At 37.5% G+C, this 25,593-nt stretch overlaps 1 protein-coding gene across 1 annotated transcript in view; it reads right to left on the bottom strand.

The window, feature by feature from the left end:
- LOC150082952 (uncharacterized) overlaps positions 1-25,593 on the bottom strand; it is a 294,273-nt gene that overhangs the window by 204,814 nt on the left and 63,866 nt on the right. The window contains exon 5 of the mRNA XM_090378332.1: positions 23,597-23,755. Within this exon, the coding sequence (XP_090234458.1) occupies positions 23,597-23,755 (159 nt within the window). The remainder of the gene's footprint in view (positions 1-23,596; positions 23,756-25,593) is intronic.

Below are 25,593 nucleotides of genomic sequence, written 5' to 3'. Positions count from 1 at the left end.
TATATACCCTGTATATGTATATATACAGGGTATTTCAAAAGTGATGGTCAATAACTTAAAGGTGAACTGTATAGACTACAATATGCAAAAAAGCCTAGTAAACATGGGTCCTTAAGTGAATCGTTTTCGAGATATTGCACATTTCTAGTTGGGATCCATCACTGACTTGTTTGTTTAGCAGGCATACTAGTACTCGTCAAAGGATAGTCAACATGGAAAGAGGTTACGGCAATGAAGAGTATGCGGACATGCACTTCATGTATAGCTAAAGGAAGCGCACTCGAGGCTGCACGTGTATACCAAGAAGCATTTCCTCGCAAGGTAGCCCAACAGGCGCACATTCACTGGGTACATCAATGCCTTGGAGAACATGAGCACTTCGCACATGGAGTACAAGCAGATAGGCACAGAAGCATAACACCTGATGTTGAGGAAAGGGTGTTAAGAACATCCTGCAACATCTGTAAAATCCTGTGATGTTGAAACCAAAAATTAAAAATGTATTATCTTATTAGAAAACAGGCCTTGTGCGTTGGGTTGCATTATATCATCAAAGTTTCTTGCGATGACCGACTAACTGGTTAAAATAAATTTATTAAAATAAAAATTATATATACATCAGATAAAACAGAAATAAAATAAGATAAAAGCATTAAAATACAATAAGATAAAAGAGTTAAAATATATATAATAAAAGCGTTAAAATATATATAATAAAAGAAAATACATAGATAGTAGCTTTCGAAGCAAAGTGCCTCCTCATCTGCTAGTCTGTGAATGGTGTACTTCAGTATATATTGATGGTTACAACAGCACAAGTCAGCTGGGCATGATCATGTATCACGAGTCTGGTGTCGGTAAAGCAGAATTACGTACACGTGCTGATCACTAGTGCTCATCGCATTGCAATACAGTACATTCTATAATAGTACTATTATATTATAGAATGTACTGAAATATAGTACTATTATTGGTGGCTATGTGTAGTGCTTCAAGCCATGAGCACTGGCGGTAATCATGTGAACAGTCAACGATTTCAATATCCCGTTGGGGATCAAGATTGTGCTGCTCAACCAAATAATGTTCGGCTACTGCGGAGCATTCAAAATTAGTGGTTCGAAGAGCCACCTCATGCTCAGAAAACCGATCTTTCAATCTTCTACCAGACTCACCTACATAACACCCCCCACAATCCGGACACGTAATACAGTATATGGAACCACTCCGTATACTGTATTTAAATACTATTTCCTCCCTGGAAGTTGCACACATCATATATGACAGTGACGCAAAATCCTAACAAGACGTTCCGATACACCCGGATAATATGAGGGGATGTAGGCGGTAGAGATAAATTAATTGATGCGATGCAGATTAGATTTCGTAACAAATTCATGAGCCTCAAGCTCACATCTATCTAGAACATGAGGTGGATAGCTGCAATTTGAAAGCTCTGCCCTAATTTTAGAAATCTCCAATTGCCTGTCACCAGTCAAACTAGAGTGCATCCAAGCACGGGAGAATAAAGTACGAGCAGTGCTACGTAAATGACCAGGGGTGTGCGCAGAGCCGTAATTGGTAAATTGGCCTGCACACATTGGCTTCCTAAAAACGGAAGTTACTAAACACGAATCCAGTAACGGAAGTTACTAAACACTAAAAACCAAGAATACACAAGTTTATTAACTTTAGATTCCAACTTCTCCAGCACTTTCACAGGGGAGTCTTGCACAGTTTCATAAACCTCCCGATCCTGTAATAGAACTGTGAAAGTGCTGGAGAAGTTGGAATCTAAAGTTAAACTTGTGCATTCTTGGTTTTTAGCTAATAAGATTACCAAGAACATCTGCTAGAATCTTCACACAACAGGTTGTAGACTTACGCAGCTTTATGGACTTGCAAAGATCCATAAACCTGATGTTCCTTTACGGCCCATTGTTTCTTGTTGTCATACACCTACGTATGAACTTTCTAAACATGTTGCCAAGTTATTAGCACCCCTAGTTGGGAAAACTGTTTACACTGTTTCCAGTAGTACACATTTTCTGCATATTATTAAAGATTTTATTATTTCTGAGAGCAAAGTTATGGTCTCCTTTGATGTGGTTTCTCTGTTCACTTCTGTTCCTATACAACAGGCTATTGCCTGCACGAGAAGTCTTTTGAGCTGGAATACAACATTGGGAGATAGAACCTCGCTCTCTACAGATGATATTTGTACTGCTCTCAATCTGTGTTTAACGTGGGGCGTGATCATGTTCAATGACTCTGTTCCGCCAAATACAGGACACAGCTATGGGTGCCCCTGTTAATCCTATCGTGGCCAATATCGCCATGGAGGAACTCGGGAGTCAGATTTTCTTGAACTTACCTACCTATTCCTATCACTCTCTGATATCGTTATGTTGACGATATTTTTGCAAATGTACCCTGGGAATCAAAATCTGGGCTGCTGCAATATCTCAATTCCCTGTCGCCCGTCATTCATTTTACGATTGAACTAGAGGTTGATAATACCCTTTCTTTTTTTGGATGTGTTAGCCCAACGCGTGGATTCGCGTTTAGTAAATTCAGTTTTTAGCAGGCCAATTTACCAATTATGGCTCTGCGCACGCCCCGGTCATTTACGTAGCACTGCTCATACTTTATTCTCCCACACTCGGACGCACTCTAGTTTGACTGGTGACAGGCAATTGGAGATTTCTAAAATTAGGGCAGAGCTTTCAAATTGCGGCTATCCACCTCATGTTCTATAGATAGATGCGAGGTTCAGGCTCACGAATTTGTTACGAAATCTAATCTGCCTCGTGTCAATCAATTTATCTCTACCACCTACATCCCCTATTATCAGGGCATATCAGAACGTCTTGTTAGGATTTTGAGTCACCATCATATACGATGTGTGCAACTTCCAGGGAGGAAATTACAATCTATTTCTAAGGTGAAAACACCAGTTCCTGCATTAGCATTAGTAGAGGCATTTGATGCAAGAAAGCAAGCTTATGCAGCATCAGCCAAAAAAAAAGTAACATAAATAAATAAAAAATAACCACTTCCACTTCACCCCTCTGTTCGTTCGAAATACCTGTCCAGCTGAGCCTTAAACTTATTTAGGCTATCAACTTCCACGACAAGGGATGGAAGTCTGTTCCACCTACCAACCACCCGCTGGCTAAAGGCAAATTTCCGCACATCTATCCTACATCTGTCTTTCCTCAATTTGAATTTATGCCCTCTCAGGTGATTATTCTGAGCAAGAGGAAGAATCCCGTCAGTATTGAGCATGCTCAAACCATTCAAGGCTTTGTACACCTCTATCAGATCACCTCGCTGGTGCCTAGTTTCCAGACACTGTAATTCCAAAACTTAAGCCTTTCTTCGTAAGAGCACCCCTTTGTCCCATTCACCAATCTTGTTGCCCTTCTCTGTACTTGTTCCAGCAGCTCTACATCCTTCTTGAAATGAGGCCTCCAGGCCTGTATACAGTACTCTAGGTATGGCCTGACCATTGCCTTATACAAGGGAATAATCACCTCCTTATCCCTGCTAGAAAAATTCCTATATATCATTGACAATACACCATGAGCTACTCTTGAGCCTGTCTGCACTGCTCAGAGAACTTCATATCTGCCTGCACAACCACCCCCAGGTCCCTTTCATTCGCTACCACTGTCAGTGTAGTACCACAGAGTTGATACGTTGCTCTGGGGTTGCTGTTTCCCATATGTAGTACTTTACATTTGTCAATGTTAAACTTCATTTGCCACCTCGAAGCCCATCTGCTCAACCTTCCCAAATCCTGTTGCAGCAGCATAGTGTCAGTAGTGTCCTTGACAACCCTGCCAACCTTCGTATCGTCTGCAAACTTGGACATTAAGCCTGATATACCATCATCAATATCATTTATAAATACAGAAAACAATAAAGGACCCAATACTGAACCCTGAGGGACTCCACTAATAACATTAGTCCACGATGAGCAGTGTCCATTGATTACCACTCTCTATCTTCCCCCCTCAACCACCCCTTTATCCATAGCAGCAATTTGCCTCCAATGCCACACTGCTCCAATTTGTGCAGCAGTCTTCCATGTGCAACAGTATCAAAAGCCTTTCTAAGATCCAAGTATATAATATCAAAGTTATTCCCTGCATCCAGTTCTTTTGTGACTGCATCATAGTATCCAATCAAATTGGTCAGGCAAGACTTCCCCTTAACAAAACCATGCTGTGTCATAGCTATAACTGAAGTCTTGTCTAGATGATCCTGCAGTGCTTCTTTAACCAGTGTCTCCATTAATTTTCCGGGAACAGAAGTTAAACTCACAGGTCTATAATTACTTGTGTCAGCCTTTGATCCTCCTTTGTGAATTGGGGTCACATTTGCACATCTCAAGTCCATGGGTACCTCCCCTGAGTCCAAGGAAGCTCTCATAATTATGGATAAGGGTTTGCTTACTTCCTTTGCTGCCTCCTTTAATATAACTGGATAGATCCCATCCACCCCAGGTGCCTTTCTTGTGTTTATCTTCAACAATTTCTCCTCCACTTTGCTCTCAGTTATTACAAGATTCTCTAGCTTACTGCTAGAGTTGAATACACCTCTGGCATTCCCCTCGCTGAATAACTCCTCATGTGTGAATGTCGATGCAAAATATTCATTTAGTTTGTTAGCTACCTGAGCAGGGTCATCAACAGTTGACCCATCGATATCAAGTGGACCAATCTGATTCATCCCCTTCCTTCTGGAGTTTACATAAGTAAAGAACTCTTTGCTGTTTTTCTTCGCATCCCTTGCCAAGGATCTCTCGTAATCTGCCTTCGCCTGCCTAACCTCCTTTTTAACTTGGTTACAGATCAACTTGTATCTATCATAGGTGTCTGTGTCACGTGTTAATTTGTATGTATCCCATGCATTTTTCTTCTCTGCCATATGCCTCATTAGTTCATCTGACATCCATTTAGGCCTAAACCTTGAACAATATTTCTTAGTTGGTATGTAAAGCCTAGTAGCTTCCAAGATAAGTTCTTTCAATGCTTCCCATTTTGAATTTGCTGTTGGCAATATCATCAGTTGATCCCACTGTATAGAATTTAAATACTGTCTCAGTCCATTGTAGTCACCTTTATGAAAGCAATACCCCTTCCCTTTATCCCTAATGTTAGTTACCTCTTTGAGTAACTCCCACTTCAGAACACTGTGATCACTGCCACCTAGTGGTTCATTTATCTGCAGATTCTTAATGCATGAAGAACCACTACTGATAATCAAATCAAGAGTATTACTCCCTCTAGTTGCCTCCCAAACATGCTGATGTAGAAAACAATCATCCAATAAATCCACAAAAGCCTTGCTACTGTGTGAGTGACCAGCCCCCAAATTCCAGTCAATATCTGGGAAATTAAAATCCCCCATTATAAGACTCTCTGATTTACTGGCCCACTCTATTTCTCCGAACAGTTTCTTATTATACTCATCAGAGTCATTAGGCCTATAGCACACTCCTGCTCTCAATTTTGATCTCCCAATGCTTATGTCACACCAAACTGACCCGACACTGCACTGTCCAGCAATGTCGACTGGCTTCACTTCCTTGGATTTTATGTGTTTTTTAACTAATAGCATAACCCCTCCTCCCTTCCTATCCTGTCTATCCTTTCTGTAGACATTGTACTCCCCAAATTCCAGTTCTGCATTCCTTATATCTGTGTGACACCACGTCTCTGAAATCCCCACAATTTCATCAGTGACTTGTACTTGTCAAGTAATTCCGCCAGTCTCCTACTCTTAATGTCCTACGGAGTGGTTCCGTATAGCGTATTACGTGTCCGGATTGTTATGTGTTATTGTTATGTTGGTGTTATGTAGGTGAGTCTGGTAGAAGATTGAAAGATTGGGTTTCTGAGCATGAGGTGGCTCTGCGAACTGCTAATTTTGAATGCTCCGCAGTTGCCGAACATTATTGAGTTGAGCAGCACAATCTTGATCCCCAATCTGCCTTTGATGTTTTGAGCAATACCTCAAATTCATCAAATTTATTTACTAAACTCCTAGCATTGGTGTACACACAAGTATACATGCACCTGTTCTTTTTCTTAGCTACCCTAACACAACCCATGTGTTTACTTGTACCCCAGTGACTCCCAGCAGTCTCTGAAATATCCTGCATCTTATTTTCCAGGCTGCGGCTCATTCCAATAGAAGCAGTGCAAGAATCACTTTCACCTCTGCCAGTGGCTACTGTTAATCTATTAGTCCTTGTATCCCCCCAATCTAGCAGTTTTCCGACCCACCTAACACTGCCTCGATAGCATCAGCAAACATTCTTGCATCCTTTCTATTTAAGTGTATCCCATCCCTGTAGAAGCAGTCTCTCCTGTTAACAAGTACAGACCAGGCTGAAAAAAATTCTACCCCTTGAGCCCTGCACAACCTTTCCAGGGCTCTCATCATATACTCCCTCCTATCGTGTCTGGGCAGAATTGCAGACACTTTCAAATTCAACCCTAATTCACGGCTTTTTTTCATCAGTGACTTGTACTTGTCAAGTAATTCCGCCAGTCTCTTACTCTTAATGTCCTACGGAGTAGTTCCGTATAGCGTATTACGTGTCCGGATTGTTATGTGTTATTGTTATGTTGGTGTTATGTAGGTGAGTCTGGTAGAAGATTGAAAGATTGGGTTTCTGAGCATGAGGTGGCTCTGCGAACTGCTAATTTTGAATGCTCCGCAGTTGCCGAACATTATTGAGTTGAGCAGCACAATCTTGATCCCCAACAGGATATTGAAATCGTCGACTGTTCACGTGATTACCGCCAGTGCGCATGACTTGAAGCAATACACATAGCCACGAATAACAGTACTATGAATCGGACGAGGAGAGTACACTTACACCCTATTATAAAATGTACTGTATTGCAGTGCAATGAGCACTGGCGATCAATCACGTGTACGTAATTCTGCTTTACCGACACCAGACTCGTGATACATGATCATGACCAGCTGGCTTGTGCTACTGTAACCATCAATATATACTGAAGTACACCATTCACAGACTAGCTGGTGAAGAGGCACTTTGCTTCAAAAGCTACTATCTATGTATTTTAATGCTTTTATTATATATATTTAATTCTTTTATCTTATTGCATTTTAACACTTTTATCTTATTTTATTTCTGTTTTATCTTATGTATATATCATTTTTATTTTAATAAATTTATTTTAACCAGTTAGTCAGTCGTCGCAAGAAACTTTGATGGTATTATCTTATGTTTAATAAAACCACCCTTAGCAAAGGATTCACAGCTTTTTGCTAAACTAGTGCTCCCATAGTTAGTGGCAAAACTTAACAGAAAATGTGCATTATCTTGAAAACGGTTCATTTGCAGCTCAATTTTCACTGGCACTTTTTTGCTCATTTTAGTTTGTACTTTTCATCTTTAAATTATTGACCATCATTTTTAAACACCCTGTATATGTATATTGGTTATTGGTATTATTAATATTATATGTATATGTATATTTGTATTAATGCTTCTTAATAAGTCATTTTATGTTGTATTTTGTTACGTGCAGTTGTGGTGTGCAGTCTGTGTGTGTGTGTGTTCCTTGGATCCATGGCTGGGACATTCTGAGTCTCCCAGCACACTGAGCATGGCCAAATTTCAGGCACTTGAAGCACCTAACAGGATTAGGGATGTAGGGTGGTATGGTAATTTGAGTATCAGGCCTTAACTGTAACTGGAAGGGTCGGCGTAGAAATGGTCGGTATAGCATTAGCATTGCATGTAGGTACAAGTTCACCATCTTCCTTGATTTTAATTTCCTTTGCCTATACAACTTTCTGATCTTGTAGTTTTTGAACTAATTCTTCTTCAGAAATGTTTAGTTAAGTCCCATTCAGACAGGTCATCCTTTAAGAGGTATTTAGTTTTGATGGTAGAATAACTGTGACAGGAATATGAAGAATCTGATTGAATAAAGCTTCAAGGTGTCTAGAGTTCATGACCTCTATAAGTAAATCTCCAGAGCAAAGTCTTTTCACCATTTTATGTGATTCAGCAGCATTCTCAAGACATTTTTGAATAAGAAATGGAAAAAATGCACCTATTGGTTGGCTTGTTTGAGAATGTATTATTAGAAACAGTGGTGATTTCTTTTTAGATCCTTCTGTACTTTGTCTCTTGGGATGGGATAAGTCAAAGTCAGTTTGGTCTATCCTTGAAAAAGATGAGCCTAGAGGAGGCGGCTCAAGTGATAAATAACTTTCTTCGTAATCCACATTAGTTTCTTTCAGCCCTTCACACATTAAAATTTCTGCCAAGGTTACCAGCCCCGCCACAGGGAGGCAGGAGTAGTGCCTGGTGTGACCAAGAGAAGATTAGAAATTAGTAATAAAACTATGAAAAATAAAGAAAGGGTACTTTCCTTACTTGCTCTCTACCAGTACTCTTGATACAAGGGTTGCTAATAAATAAAAGGATTTCTGAAGGAGAGAAACATAAAAGAACAAGAATTTGCTTTTTAGAAAAATCGCAGTAAAAGCTCAGAGTAATTACTCAGTCACAAATCATTAAGCACTCGGGTCCTTCTCCATGATTACAACAATTGTATTAGTCAATGAACTTTTTGACAAGGAGGAGACTGTTTATCCCTAACGAAAGCATTTTAGTTGACATCAATCTGAGTAAATATTAAACAATTTAAAATAGCAAATTTGCTCCTTTTACTTTACATTGTTTTTACTGCTAAGAAATTAATCTAACAGTGCTTATGAATTAAAATTCCAGACCTGGATATTAACTTTTCCACTATCATTACTCAGAGAGATTTAAAATGACTGAATAATTATCATTAGTGCCATCAGTTTACCAACAAAACATGGTAAAAGTTTTAAAGATATCATCATCACTTTCTCAATTTTACTTTCAATTTACAAACTACTGCTATTGTTTTTGTTCTTGAAAATTTTTTTGGCAATACCCCCTGAAGAAAAGAATTTCCTGAATAAAGGGTCGGCATGACTGGCAAATGAGAGTCCCACTGCGTCTAATAACAAAAGATAAAAATAAAATATTCAGCCAATAGGTATATGTGATCATCTTCCTTGGATTTCAATAATAGAAGAGTACAGAAGAGTACATGTGACAATGCTGTACATTTAGACTGAAAAATTCACAGAGGCAGACTTGGAGGAGGGGCACGTGCGTACACACACACACACACACACACACTATCAAGAGTTTGTGTTCAATTATATTGATCAGACTATCAATTAAATGGAGAAAGACATGGCGACCTAACCCAGTATTTTTCACCAGAAAACTTTATAAACTCAAGAATTTATCAGAAATGGTACCTGAAGGCAGACCCTCCATGCTGGAAAGTATCAAACATGCTACTGGAGAAGAGAGACAACCTGTTTCCAGTAATGTGGGTACGGATGACTTAACTCCGTTAAAGCCTTCGGGAGGCCTGTTTGCTGAAGCAGCCCATAATGGAAGGAACAGTCACACTGTACAAAAATACATAAGATCGACACATAGAATGTCTGGAGTTTGAATCATGTAAAGCTGGATATTAAGAGAGAAATGGTTAGGACCAAGATTGATGTCTTGGTGTCAGTGAAATAAATTGGACAGGAAATGGCTACTTTCAGTCAGATGATTTTACAGTTTACTACTCCGGGAATGAAAAAAATCAAGAGAAATGGTGTGGTATTTATAGTGAACAAGAGAAGTTCCAGATCAGTTGAAAGTCATAGATCAGTAAGTGACAGAGTAATGGCCATTTGCATTAATGGAAAACCGCTTAAAGTCACATTTCTTCAGGTCCATGCACCAACAACAGATGCAAGTGAAGAGGAAATTGAACAGTTTTATGCTGAAGCTCAGGATGCATTGAGTCAAACACACACACAAAAAAAAAAAAAAGACTGTGTATATTCTTGGATACTTCAATGCAAAATAGGCATCAGAGAAGAAGATATCACTGGCAGACATGGTCTGGACGATAGGAATGAGGCAGGAAACTGCCTGGTGCAGTTGTGTCAAGAAAATCAATTAAGTATTACAAACACATGGTTCAACCAACCTAAGCAATGTTTGTATACATGAACTTGCCAAATGGATTGTATCGCAATCAAATTGACTACACTGTGTGCAGTCAAAGATGGAAAAGATCTGTTTTTTTCAGTGAAAATGTTATCTAGTGCAGAGTGTGGCTTGGACCACCAAACTCTCAGCAGTCAAAGTCGAGCTCAATTTCTGTAACGTCAAAACGACCACTGCATGCACCATGGACACAGATAAAATTTCACCATTTATTGAGATAAAAAAACAGATTCAATTCTATGTGGAAAAGCAACCAGGTGTACTTTGGGAGGAAATAAGAAACATCATCACTGAAACAAAACAGCAATACATCCCATATAAAAAATTTACAAAATCAACTAAGTGGCTGTCAGAAGAAGCCATCAAAATTGCTGAAAAAAGAAGAAAATCTAAAGCTGCTGGCAATAGAGATGAGACAAGAAGGCTTAATGCAGAATTCAAAAGGGCAGCCAGAAAAAACAAAGAAAAATACTGGAACAAACGTTGTAAAGAAATGGAAGATAGTAACAAAAAAGGGCACACGAGAGATTTCTTTGCACAAATAAAGAAGATCCAGACACCCTCTACTGCTTGTAAGAATATAGTTCAATAAAAGACAAAGATGGAAATGAACTGAATGATCAACAAGGAATTAGGAAAAGATGACTGGAATACAGAGAAGAACTGTATGCAAATAAAAACAAACCAACAGGTTCAAGTGAAAGGGCAGGACGAACTAGAACCAGATATTTTTGAGGAAGACTTAGTATGGGCACTGCAACAACTACAAGGAGAAAAACTCCTGGAATTGATGGAATACCAACAGAATCGTTAACACTTTTACTAATTACAGATAATTACTGATGTTTCCACCACCACAGCTTTGTGCCGGTTGATCTGGAAAAGCCATGTGGCCAAAAGATTGGAGAGATCAGTGTTTATTCCAATCCCGAAGGGAGACACCTGAAATTACTCAAACTACCATACAATAGCCTTGATATCCCACACAGGGAAGATTCTATTGAAAATCATTCAAGCACGGTTGTATAGAATCATAGAAACAGACTACCTGATGTTCAAGCAGGTTTCTGCAAAAGAAAAGGCAATTCGTGATCACATTGCTAACATCCGTTGGATCATGGAAAAGGCCCGTGAATTTCAGAAAGATGTATACATGTGCTTCATCGACTATACCAAAGCACTTGCTTTTGTTGAACACAACAAATTTTGGAATTCTTTGATAGAATTGGGAGTACCAACACACTTGGTTGAACTAATAAGATCACTGTACACCAACCAAGAAGCAACTGCCAGAATGCCATTTGGAGATACAGATTGGTTTGAAATCTGAACAGGTGTGCGATACGGCTGTATCTTATCCCCATTTCTATTAATTTGTATGCAGAATCAGCTATGAGAAAATTGTACCAGGATGACTCAGAAATTGAGTAAAAATTTGCGGCAGAAACATCAATATTTTTAAGATATGAAGGTGATACAACTCTGCTTGCAGAAAATGAAGATCTAATACAATTGATTTTAATGGTTAAAGATGAGAGCAAAAAAGCAGGACTGCAGCTTAACATCAAGAAAACAAAAATTATGAGAAGATCTGGAACTGGAGAAGTTAATTTAAAATTAACAATGAAGAGGTTGAATCTGTCTGGAATTTTATATTTCTTGGATCTAAGATCGATTAAAGCAGAGAATCTGACCCTAAAATTAAAAGAAGAATTTCACTTGGACGCAGTGCAATGTTGAGCATGGAAAAAAAGCTTTTCCAAGCTGAGCATGGAACATACCATGGACAGCAAAAGTTACGAACAGAGAGGTTTTTGGATCGCATTAAGCCAGAAACATCACTGAGAGCCAAGATCATCAAGCTACGATTGACCTATTTCAGTCACGTAATGTGATCCAATTTATTGGAAAAATCGATAATACTAGGAAAGGTCAGTGGAACAAGGAGAAGAGGTTGGCAAAGAACACACTGGCTCAACATCATCAAGAGCTACACTAGCATGAGCATGAATGACATGAAAGAAGCTGTTAAAGACCGGACAGCATGGAGGCACAGCTTGCCCATAAAGGCTCCGAATGAACGGATGAAAACAAACAAACATCAATTAAAAGCAAATAAGTGATTAAAATAAATCTCTTTATTTTAATTGCTGCTAGCCAGAACAATAGTGTTTTTGAATTGCAAAATAAGTCAGTTGGGAATTAAGTATAAAGAAGAATGGATGCTTTAGTTTTGGTGGGATAATATTTGGACAATAAAACAAAACATTGTTCTATTTTTTTTTTTTTTTTATGTGAACCCCAAACACGAGAGGTATTAGAACCTATAGTACTTAGTACCGTGCTTGGGTTGGAGGTTGAGAAGACGAAAGAAGATTGTTGACATTGGACTTGAACTTCTGTAGATCGTAATTTTCAGGAAATACGTATGAAGGAAGGTTGTTCCAGAAAACGGCAGTTGAATGAATAAATGAGGAAGATGAAAAGTTGGTTCTGTGAGTTTGAAGTTGGACAGTAAATGGATGTTAGCTGGTGGCGGCACGTGTTCGGACTGTTTTGAAAGAGAGAGCGGGAATTATAGAAGCCAATTCAGAAGAACAGTGCCCATGGAAGTATCTGTAGAAGAGGCATGCAGCAGAAACAGCACATCTATGAGAAAGCAAGTGGAGAGACTCTGTTAGAGATGAATCATTAATTAACCTAACTGCCCTCTTCTGAATGGAATCAAGAAGCCTGAGAGAGGTTTTGGGGGCACCACCCCAGATGTGGGAACAATATTCCATGGCAGGGCAGATTTGCGATTTATACAGAGTGAGCAGCTGTTTGGAAGAAAAGTAACACCAAGAGCGAAAGAAAAAAACCAAGTTTTTTAGACGCAGAGGAAGCAATATTTGTAATGTGCTTGCGCCAAGAGAGATTAGAAGTCAGGGTAATCCCCAAAAGAGATATATCATTTTGCCTAGAAATCAGAGTGTCACTAAAGATAAACATAGGAGCAAAAGAATCCTTTTTGCGAGATATAAGACAAGACTGAGTTTTAGAAGGGTTGAAATCAACTAAGTTGTCTTTGCCCCACTGGAGAATTACCTGAAGATCGGAATTTAAGGAATTGGTAGCAGATTTTCGAGAAGTTGAAGCTGATTGAATTAATCAGCTTCAACTGGAATTCAACTTCAAACTTCAGCTTCAAAATGGAAAGTAGAATGCAATGTGCTATCATCGGCAAAACTATGGATAGGATTTCCAGTCAATGGAAGAAGGTCATTAATATACAAGAAGAAAAGAGTGGGGGAAAGAACTGAACCTTGGGGGACATCAGCATTAGTGGAGAAGTTAAAAGACAGAGAGCCATCTACCATCACTCTCAGTGAGCGATCAGAGAAAACTGGATAACCAATTACTAACAGTCCATTAAAAACAGTTGGCAAACCATAAGATGGAAGCTTGTTTAGAAGACCTTTATGCCAAACACGATCAAAAGCCTTTGAGATGTCAAGAGCAACTACTTGTGTTTCACCGAACCTTTCCATTGAATTAGTCCATAAATGGGTAACATAAGCCAGAATATCACCAGTGTCGACACTGACGGAATCCATACTGGCGATCGTTGATCAGACGGAAGGTTCCTATGTAGTTTAAGAGTTGGCGGTTAATTGATTTCTCCATTACTCTGGAAAGAGTAGAAGTAATTACAATGGGACGATAATTGGATGGGAGAGATTTGTCACCCTATTTAGGAACTGGCTGGATATGAGCAAATTTCCAAGCAGAAGGAAAAACACCTTTGGAATAAGAAAGTGAAAAAAGGCAGCAAAGAATAGGAGTAAGTTCAGGAGCACAGGTTTTGAGAACAAGTGGAGAAATACCATCAGGACCTGGAGCTTTCTTAGCATCAAGATTCATCAAAATCCTTCTGATATCCTTTTGACGGAAGACCACAGGAGGCATTGAATGGAGCGTGTTCGGAATGGTGGGAGGTGTTTTACCAAGATCATTAATACATGAGCTGGAAGGAAAATGGGATGCTAGCAGGTCAGCTTTATCCTTGGCTGAAGTGAGAACAGAACCATCTGGTTTGGACAGAGGTGGGAGCAGAGATGGGCAAAAGTTGCGGCCAATAGCTTTGGCAAGAGACCAGAATGCTCGGCTACCATTAGGGCAAGAAGCAAGTTTTCTACTCTTAGCCTGTTCAAACTCTAGTTTGGACTGATTAATAACTGCTTTACAATTGTTGCGAGCTTTCATGTAGGCAGAAAATGAAACTGAAGAATTAGAAACAAGCCAATTACGATATGCAACATTCTTCTCTTGAACAGACTTAGCATGTTTATTGGAAAACCAAGGTTTAGATAAAGGACGAGATTTTAAAGTGGAATGTGGGACAAAGGATTCCATTCCTGCAAGAATAATTTCACTGACACGATCTGAGCAAACGTTGACATCAGAAGTTTTGAAACAGTAATCCAACCAAGGAAAAGAAGTCTCACAGGTCATCCCATTTTGCATTCTTGTAATGCCAAACAACATGAGGTTGGGAATAGCCATGAGATAAAGGTTTCATTGGAGAAGAGACAATCACCAAGTTGTGATCGGAAGTGCCTAAAGGACCTCTCACTTTGACTGTGTACTTAGAAGGGTTGTTTGTGAGAAAAAGATCAAGCGTATTGGTTGTATGATTAGGATTGTCCGGTATTCTTGTAGGTAAATGAACAATCTGTGCTAGGTCATTAGTAATTGCAAAAGCCTCAGCATCTCGACCTGCTGGGTCGGTGTGACTAGAAAACGGAAGGCAGCTGGAGTTGTGAACATTAAAATCACCAAGGAAAATTACCTCACTGTTAGGAAAGTTGGACTGGAGAAAGTCAAATTCATCTGTTGTCTCTAACGTATGTAGAGACAACAGATGAACTTGACACAATGAGATAGAGAGATTTTAAGCCAGAGAAGATCATTCCAAATTGCCAAGTCTCTGACAGGGAATATCAGAACGGACATATGCACAAGTACCACCTTTGGGGCGAAAGGAATCATACAGCAAATAATTTGGGCATCTGAGATGAGCAGTAGTTGAATCAACCGATAACTGAGATTCTGTCAGAAAAAGTACATTGGGTTTGGCAGACTGCAAGTGGAAATGGACATTGTTGAGATTAGAATTGAGACCATGTATATTTGTGAAATGAATTAGGAAGTGCTTTAGGAAGTGAATTACTGTCCAATTATGTGTTTCAACTGGAAGAGAGAAAGAAAGGGGTAGGAATAGAGTAAAAATATATAACCATATTTACAGAATTGGAAAATTCACCTAATGAAACTGATGTTTGTTACATGAATTGAAGACTTGAATAAAAAAAGTATTTTTTATTCAGGCCAACAAATCATCCATATTGAGCAAACAAAAAAGAGAGCAAAAAAAAGTTTCCCACAGATCAACCCATTCTGGCTTAATATAGCAGAAGATGCCTTTCTTGTGCAATATCAGCAATTTTTTTGTTTTTCCAGGAATCATTTTTCCCAAGCCTGACAGGAAGGATAGATATTTTATTTTTCATACAGTTTCTAAGTTGCTCCTGTTCTTTCTTTGCCTTCCAAATCATCACAGCAGTTGTCAGCCTCATCTGGTGGGCCAGCATTCGGCAGACTGACACTACATAGTCAGTAATCAACAACTCTAAAAGGCCTGTTGAAAGTTTAGTAGCTTTCCACTTTTCACTGTGTTGGGCAGAATAATAACTTTCTATTCCCCATACATTATGAATGTATGGACAGGAAGATAATCCCCCCCCCCACACTGAGAGATTAAGAGAGAGAGATTAATTTCAGCTATTGATTGTAATGGTTTAAATCAATTTGAGATTTGCTTAGGTAAACTATTGCGTGGCTTGTACATTTGTGCATAACCTTACTTCAAAATTTAATTTAGTTAGGTTTAAAGAACATTATATACAGTAGACTCTCGATTTTCTGGGATAAATGGTAAAAAAAATATTCCCGGATAATTTAAAAATACAGTACGTCCCCAACATACTTAAGAGCTACGTTCCAGGACTTCTTACGTAAGTCGAGATTTGCGTAACTCAGGAATGACTAAAAAAATATTGCTGCTATATCCCTGATATGCCAAAATTACAAAAACCACATAATATCCTCAGAAAAATGAAGAAAAATAGTTAATTATTTTTAATAAGTTCAATTAAAAACTTGATCTGGGGCCAGTGGTAAGAAGTAGCCGGAGTGGCATATAAGAAAAGAAAACATAAAAGGAAGAAAAAATGCATGTAATTGAACTTTAAACACTAATATGTATTTTGTAGCCTTAGTTATTATTATAGTTGACCTTCGCTGGTGTCGACCGCTTCTCATATTCTATCTTTCTCCTTTATTGTGTTCACCACTGACAAATTATGCGCGATACTTGTTAAGAGGAATTCCGCGCAATACTTGATGTTTGGCCATTTTCATACATTGTTATTATTTTAATTTTCTGATCCAACTCGATCGCTTTCCTTTTCTTGATAGATTTACTAGTACCACTTTCACTTATTCTCTTAGTCATCACCATAATAACAGTCAAAACAAAATTTTCTGAAAAGAACTTAACAGGGTTAAGGCGAAAACTCACTATTATCACTCCATGCGAGCTCACATTTTACTGATCAGTGCCATAAAATGATAAAAACAATTTGCACTTTCCAGGTTACTGGGCTTTTCTGTTAGTGCAATTAATTATAAATGGGTAGTAAACTCAATCTTATTGCACTTGCGATAATACCGATAGCTGGAATTCTGTGAGTTGTTATATTATGGTGAAATGTGTGTCCCCCTCACTGAAATCTTTAGTCATATAAAAAATATATAAATAACGTAATGTAAGTCCAAATCTATGTAAGTCGGGGACTTCCTTATCGGAAAATGTTCAGCAACATACGTAAAAAGTATGGCAATAGATAAAGAACTTGCCACGCAGTACTTGCGTGTCCAATACGATGCTTCCCTTTATTTTTTACGATGTCACATACTGTTTGGTCACCAACATTATAAGGGTTCTTTAGAGATTTAACGATGCACTGTTTTCAAACTTCTGAATAATTTCAAGTTTTTGAAAGCACAAATAAATAAATTGAAAGCACAACTCTGGCATTTGCCCAACATTTTTGCAATTTCTAAACAACAACAAAAAAAAAGTTACTATAAAAAAAAAAAAAAAAATTCCGACATCCCTGACATAAATAACGAAACAACAAAATTTGTCCTTTTGCGGTGCGTTTGGAACACAACAATCGACGCGACGCACTAAAACAAGCTAAGCATTTCGTTTGGTTTTTTTTTTTTTTTTTTTTTTGTTTTTTTTTCTAGAATACCAATTCTAGTTATTACTTGAATTTTATGATTTCTGGTGGATTTTTTTTTTTTTTTTTTTTTAATTTTGAATCTTGAAGTGTCCTGGTTAATTAGATCCCGGTAAATCGAGAGTCTGCTGTAGTTCCTAATTTGGTTGCTGTTACTGCTTTATCATTATTATTTATTTATTCGTTATTACTAGTGCTTAATTGACTTATTCCAATTTTGAAGGATAGAAACCGTTTTTAAAATTAGATCGATTTTTTATTTTAGTTAATTTATTTGTATTTTTTTTTGTTAGGATTGTAAATATTTTCACATACGAAACTCTTTTTTTTTTTTTTTTTTTTTTCCCCCCCAAATAACTTCAGCTACCACTTAAAATGGTTAAAAACAATTTGCGATTATGTTTTGGTAAGCTACTATTTGATTTTTGTGTAAAATCTTAACTAAAAAAAATTTTATCTAGTATTTGATTTGTAACTTAATGTAAAACTTTTATTCAAATTTTAATTTGAATTTAATTTAATAATATAAATCAGTTTCTAGTTTGATTACTGAAGGTATTATGTTCCATCTTTTTTTTTTATCCTAATTTTGCATAGTTTCCTTGCACTATTTCACCCCTTTCCTCAGTATAAACTAGTTTTCCATGGTAACTACAAAAAGATTTCTCTCTTTATAAAGAAAATGAGGACAGCTATAGCCCGTTTCTTACTTTAATTTTTTTTTATTTTCGTTTCTTACTATTAATGCTAATGAGGTCTTGGTGGTTAGTATGCACAGCCAGAGGTAGGGAGGTTGCAGACTTGAGACCATATATTGTCACAAGAAATGCACAGCCCATTCTGAACTGTGGTGTCGAAAATCCAGAAGCTATTAATAATTCAATATGCATCAGACATAATAAATTTGTAAACTCTTCTGGCCCAGGCAACCTAGAGCAGTATTTCTCAATTGTGCTTCACAAGTCCTCATTACTTGGGATTCCTTGCAGAGCAATAATTTTTACAAAATTTATTTACAAGTACCACCTGGAGTCTTGGTAAGACTGAACAGAACTGCAATATTTGCTGATGCTATCGACGCGGTGTTAGGTAGGTCGGAAAACTGCTAGCTTGGGGGTGGGGGGATACACAGATTAAAAGATTAACAGTGGCCACAGGCAGAGGCAAAAGTGATTCGTGCACTGCTTCTATTAGAATGAGAAACATTCTAATAGAATGGAAAGCAAGGTGCTGGAGATTTCCAGGATTGCTGGGAGTCATAGTGGATCAAGTAAATACACGGGCTGTGTTTGGTAACTAAGAGTAGAAACAGAAGCAAGTATACTTGCATGTACACCAATGCTAGGAGTATAGTTAATAAATTTTATGAGTTTGAAGGGCTGGTCAAAGGCGGATTTTGTAGGTATATCAGAGACACGGTGTCACACAGATATAAGCAGTGCAGAATTGGAATTTGGGGAGTATAGTGTGTACAGAAAGGAGGACAGGAAGGGAGGAGGGGTTAGGCTGTTAGTTAAGAAACACATAAAATCTAAGGAAGTGCATCCAACTGACATTGGTGGACAATGCAATGTTGAGTTAGTTTGGTGTGACATAAGCACTGGAAAAGGGAAAATGAGTAGGTGTGTGTGTGTGTGTTATAGGCCTAATAAATCTGATGAGTATAATGAGCAACTGTGTAGAGAAATAGAGTGGGATAGTAAATCAGAATGTCTTATAATGGAGGATTTTAACTTTCCAGATATTGATTGGAATTTGTGTGTTGGTCACTCACACACTAGAAAGGCTTTTGTGGATTTATTGGATGACTGTTTTCTACAGCAACATGTTCAAGAGTCAACCAGAGGAAGTAATACTCGTGATCCGATAATCAGCAATGATTATTCATGCAATAAGAATTTGAAGATAAAGGAACCACTGGGTGACAGTGATCACAATGTACTGATGTGGGAATTTCTTAAAGATGTAACTATCATCAAAACTAAAGGGAAGGGAAGGGCTTTTGCTTTCGTAAAGGTGACTACAGGGGTCTCAGACAGATTTTAAATTCTGTACAGTGGGATCAACTGATGATGATGTTACCAATGTTGAATTCTAAATGGGGAAGCCTTCAGGGACTTAATTTTGGAGGCTACTAGGCTTTTCATTCCAACTAAGAAATACTGTTCAGGTTTAGGCCTAAATGGATGTCAGATGAATTAATGAGGCTTGTGGCAGAGAAGAAAAATGTATGAGATCATATAAATTATCAGGTGACAAAGGGGCCTACGGCAGATATAATCTAGTATGTAATAAAGTCACAAAGGAGGTTAGGCAGGGCGAAGGCAGAAAATGAGAAATCTTTGGCAAAAGATGCAAAAATAAACAGCAAAGATTTCTTTTAGCTCTAGAAGAAAAGGGATGAATGAGATGGGACCACTTAACATAGATGGGTTGACTACCGATGATTATGCTCAGGCAGCTGATAAACTGAATGAGTATTTTGCATCTACATTCGCACATGAGGAGTTATTCAAGGAGGGGAATGCCAGAAGTTTATCAAACTCTAACAGGGAGCTAATTGATTTTGTAATAACTGAGAAGCAAAGTGGAGAAGAAATTGTTGAAGTTAAACATAAGGAAGGCACCTGGGGTGAACGGAATCAATCCAGTTATATTAAAGGAGGGAGCAAAGGAAGTAAGCAAACCCTTAGCCATAATTATGAGAGTTTCCTTGGACTCAGGGGGAGGTCTCCATAGACTGGAGGTGTACAAAATGTATCACCAATTTATAAAGGGGGTTCAAAAGGTGATACAAATAGCTACAAATATCACTGGTTAAAGAAGCATGGCAGGATCATCTAGACAAGACTGCAGTAATAGTTAACACACAGCCTGGGTTTGTTAAAGGGAGGTCTTGTTTGACCAATTGATTGGATACTATGATGTGGTCACAAAGGAACTGGATGCAAAAAATAATTTTGATATCATATACTTGGATTTTAGGAAAGCTTTTGATACTGTTGCACATCGATAGATGGTAGACGACTCTCATCAACCGGTGTAATACCACCACTTTGCTTATTGGAGGCTTGAAGTGGTGAAATCCATGTTTAGTCTCTAGAGCAAAGTTTCCAGCATTCCCTCCATACTTCTCTTTCAACCCATGCACGGTACTAAGTAATATAGGTTTTGATACCTTTCGTGTTTGGGGTTTCCATTAAAAAAAAAAAAAAAAAACATGGAATACCGCTGTACAAATTGGAGCGGTATGGCATTAAGGGTAAGTTTCTACAATAGTAACGGGATGGTTGAGTAGGAGACGACAGAGTGGTAATCAATGGACACTGCTCTTCATGGATTAATGTTGTGGAGTACCCCAGGGTTCGATGCTAAGCCCATTGCTGTTTTGTGTATTCATCAATGATATTGATGAAGTTATATCAGGCTTAATACCCAAGTTTGCAGATGATACAACGGTTGGCAGGGTTGTTAACAACAGTAAAGACAGTATGCTACTCCAACTGGATCTAGATAAGTTGGGCAAATGGGCTGAGAAGTGGCAACTGAAGTTTAACATTAACAAATGCAATGTACTGCATATGGGTGGCAATAACCCAAGAGAACCATACCAACTGTGTGGTAACTGCACTCAGAGAAGTGGAAAGTGAAAAAAACATGGGGGGGGGGGGGTAATTGTGTAGTCAGATATGAAGTTTGCTGAGCAGTGTAGATGGGCTGCCAGGGCAGGTCATGGAGTCCTGCCAATGATATACAGGAATTTTTGCTAGCAGGGAGGTGATTATCCTGTTGTACAAGGTAATGGTCAGGGCACACCTTGAGTACTGGGTACAGGTCTAAAGGCCTCATTTTAGGAAGGATGTAGAGTTGCTAGAATGTGTACAAAGAAGGGCAACAAAATTTGAGGGGAGAAAGGGGTGCTCTTATCAAGAAAAGCTTAAGTTCTGCAAATTGCAGCACCTGAAGAGTAGGCACATGTGAGGCGATCTGACTGAGGTGTATAAGGCCTTGAATGGGTTGAGCCAGCTGAAGGCTGATGGGATTCTTCCTCTTTTATCAGATTAAGAACCTGAGGTGGCATAGATTCAAATTGAGGAAAGTCAGTTGTAGAATAGATGTGCAGAAATTTACCTTTAGCCAGCAGATAGTTGATTGCTGGAACAGACTTCCATCAATTGTTGTGGAAGTTTATAGCCTAAAAAAATTTAAGGCTGAGCTGGACAGGCATTTGGAAAGAATGGAGGGGTGAAATGGGAGAGTTTTTTTTTTTTTTTTGCTGATGCTGCATAAGCTTGCTTTTTTGCATCGTATGCCTCTACTAATGCTAATTTTCCTACTTCCCTCCTCTAATAGCAATTTTTGCATGACGCTAAAAATTTTAATTTGTTTATAGTGAATTCTTGGCATTCTGTGCTATGAATATCTCTAATAGTTGTGATATTAATCTGATTTCTTTAACAATATAGACAGGTTGAGACTTGAATATTCTCATTATTTTTGAAGATAAGAATGTGTAATTATTTCCAAAATCATCAATAGTAATAAAAAGGTACTTAACAATATAGCATAATTTTTGTTTCTTACTATTAATACTTAATGAGGTCTTCAATGGAGAGCTTTATTGAGAAAGAACCAAGGAATCTTCAAGTCATCAAAATACCTTCTTACTTATTTTGATGGCCTTTTCTAAGATTTTAATTATTACTGCAGAAGGAAGAGCAAAACTTTTGAAATCTAACATTAATGAAAAATAAGCTTTTTCTTCCAGACTCTATTTAAATTCTTATAGAAAACCTACTTCTATAAAGTAGCACTGCTATTGAACTTCCAGAATTCAGCAAGATTAGGCCTTTCTAATTATCTATAGCATTGATATTTAATATATGCCTCAGAAAGTATGCTATGAAATATAAACTGCACCTTGATCCATTGACTGGAGTAAACTGATTGTGTTCGTATGTAGAAACACAACTGCATTCAGGTACAGGTACTGTGGATGGGCATTAACTATCAAGAATAATGCAGTGCCTTGTTATCTACATCCATGTTGCATTTCATGTAACATTTAACTTGGAGAATGAGAACCACTAATAAAAAAAAAATCAGATCAAATTATGCTTTTCTGAAAGCTCTCCAAATCACTGGAAAACATGGCTTGACATATCATTCAGAGTGAGCAATATGCAACCAAGGTTTAAGCTTACAATCACCAAATGCATTTTCTCACAATGAAAGTGTCAATCTATCCATTAATGTTTTGAACCTTCATGCAGCAGTCTCATTTTTGAAGATGTTCTCTGTGGAATGTGCTTTTGCTAGATCCCCATTTCATCAATGTTGAACATTTGAGAACTATAATTTTCATTCTCTATTACAACTTTCAACTGTGATGGAAAAATCTTTGGTTACCTCAACAACAACACTTACAGCTTTACATTTTCTCTTCACAATAAAGTTCTTAAACCAGCCCCTATGTATGTTGAATTTTACATCTTTATATTTTCTCCCACATTTCTACTGAAAGTATTAAAGATATCATGAGCCTTGATCCTTATGGATGAATAGGTGTTTCAGGCAATGCTAATAAATAAATTCCTGTTTATTCTTATGATGAATGAGGCACTAGAAGGGCTTTCATATTCATTGCGACCATATGCCTACAGAATTAAAAGCAACCGGGGATTTTTTTTTTCCAATTCGAACAATGAGCCATGCAATTTTTGTGGCAATATATAGGTTTGAATCGCAAAACTCCTTATTTGTGGCCAAGAATGCTAACCAGACTCATGGCCATCCCAAAGGGATACACCCTTTTCAGAGAGGACATGTGTAGAGAGGATAGACAGACTCATGTCTATCCTCTCTACACATATTAAATACATATCAGGTTCTAATTCTGCATACCTCATATCAGAATAAGACATGAATTAGAAAATAAACAAATGAAATATCCCTAAAATTCCCCACCCCCAACCACATTTTGACAAAACTGCAAAAAATGCAGTTGAAAGTCTGAATCTAAAGAAAGTAACTACAAATAAATGAACTTTAATTTTAGTGGTATAAGAATTAATGAGATATATTTTTCCATTCTGATCAATGGGCATCTTACAATATGTAAATACCAACAAATTACCTCTATTAGTTTCCTTTTCTTCAGAATATATTGCATAATTTTTCTTCAAAAGTTCAGCATTAAGGCTGATATTTTGCCCTTCATATTGTATATATAACAGCCCATAAAGTCTACCAAACTCATCCACTTGTTTAACAACCATTCTTGGAATGCTACACTCTGAAATATACATTAATAAATAAATAAACATTAACTATACACATATGCAGCACATACAAATTAGACTGAAAAATAAACTTGAATAAGTTTACTTGGCTTGGCCATTCTGTTAACTGTATTCTTAATTTATATATTTCAATTTCATTATATACACAAATCTATTTATAACATAAATATAATAGTAAAGCACAGTGCTTTTTTTGTAAAAAAATAGGTGCCGGTACTCATTCTTTGCTATCAGGAAAAATTGAAAATTAAAAGGATATGAAAGTACTCCAAAACTTTTTTTTCCTGATATTGTTACTTTAGTAACAATGTTTTTAGAATATGAACAACAAATTATTAAATTAAAATTAAATTCTGTTTATACTCCGGCACGACAACCAAATCTTCAATACAAATATTTATCGTATTTAGTAATCACGGGCTTGAACCCTGGTCCATTCAAGGAACACATGCTATGCACCCTCGCTACTGACCACTTGGCTACGTCAGGCCAAGTATATTAACACAGTTTATTAAGCGTAAATTTATTATTCAAGTATATAAAATTAAGAAAAATGTGAGTAAAATAAGTAAAAAATAATTGACTGATGATATATTAAGGAATCCTTATGTGCTGTGATGTAACAAATGATAATTAAGCTACGCTATAACTACAATCTGGTAAAAAATAACATACGTAAAAATAATTTCATAATAAAGTTTTTGTAAAATATTCCAAATTTTCATTAAGTTCTCATCGGACACCCTATGCCGACTTCTTTTCTTCCTCTTTGTGTCGGTTGCTGAATGACGATTCCGAAGCAGCCACGAATTGACATATTTTGCTGAATCGAAGCGGGTCAGCGGCAATTTCATCAAGTGAATGCAAAAGAAGATTTTCACAAATAAATCTGATCGCCAGCCCACCAGAGCTTCATTGACGACAAAAAGTTTATTCACTACTGTTTTTAAGAAACAATAGTTCAAGAAGAGAAGAAACTGTTTTTAAGAAACAGCAGTGAAGAAACTGTTTTTGTCATCAACGAAGCTCTGGTTGGGCTGGCATTCAGATTCATTTGTGAAAATCCTCGTTCACATTCACTCAATGAAATTTGTATCGTACTCAGAGTGTTCATCAAATGCTCCAATTCTTCTGAAATCATCTTTTCAATTTTCAATTGCAACCTAATTGACAATTTTCTAACTTCATTTTCGCCAAATGCCAACAATTCATGCTTAGAAGGTTTAATACCTTCGTTGTCCTCGTTTTCCTTCTCTCGTCATCGGTATTGTCACTAGAAAAAAATTGATTTTTTTTTTTTTTTTTTTTTTTTACTGTCTAAAATGTCAGTGTCATTCAGATATTCAGCTACTGTGTTACAGAGATAGGGAAAATGTGGATAACACACTTCTGCGATCAACAGATGATTATTTGTCGGGGTAAAAGAAAATCACTCTCCAAATTCTCGAACGGGGTGCTTACAGTTGATCCACAAAGGTGTCCAACCTACAGCCCGCGAGGAAAGTGAACTAAAACAGCATTTTAATTTTGTTAATTATCAAAAAAATTTTCTCATTAAATGTTTTGTTCAGTAAATGTGATTGTGTATTGTACTTAATAATAAAAGTTTTAGAATATTTTCAATTTTACTTTTACATGCAACAAGATATGGAAAATGTAACACACTAAAGAAATCTAACTTTGAATTTTTTTTAATATGGCCCTGTACGGGAAAAGATTAGACACCACTGCAGTAGAAGGTGGACCAGGGCCCATTGGGAATACACCTTGATCTGCTCACTGCAGACCAGCGCGGCTTCTTCGTATGTGGGACAGGTGGTCGGATAGGTTT

This window comes from Mastigoproctus giganteus, chromosome 7 (genome assembly GCF_048544385.1).
Source record: "Mastigoproctus giganteus isolate SK-2022 chromosome 7, ASM4854438v1, whole genome shotgun sequence".
NCBI lineage: Eukaryota > Metazoa > Arthropoda > Arachnida > Uropygi > Thelyphonidae > Mastigoproctus > Mastigoproctus giganteus.
Note: the sequence above shows the minus strand (reverse complement) of the source record. Positions and strands in the feature narration are given on the sequence as shown.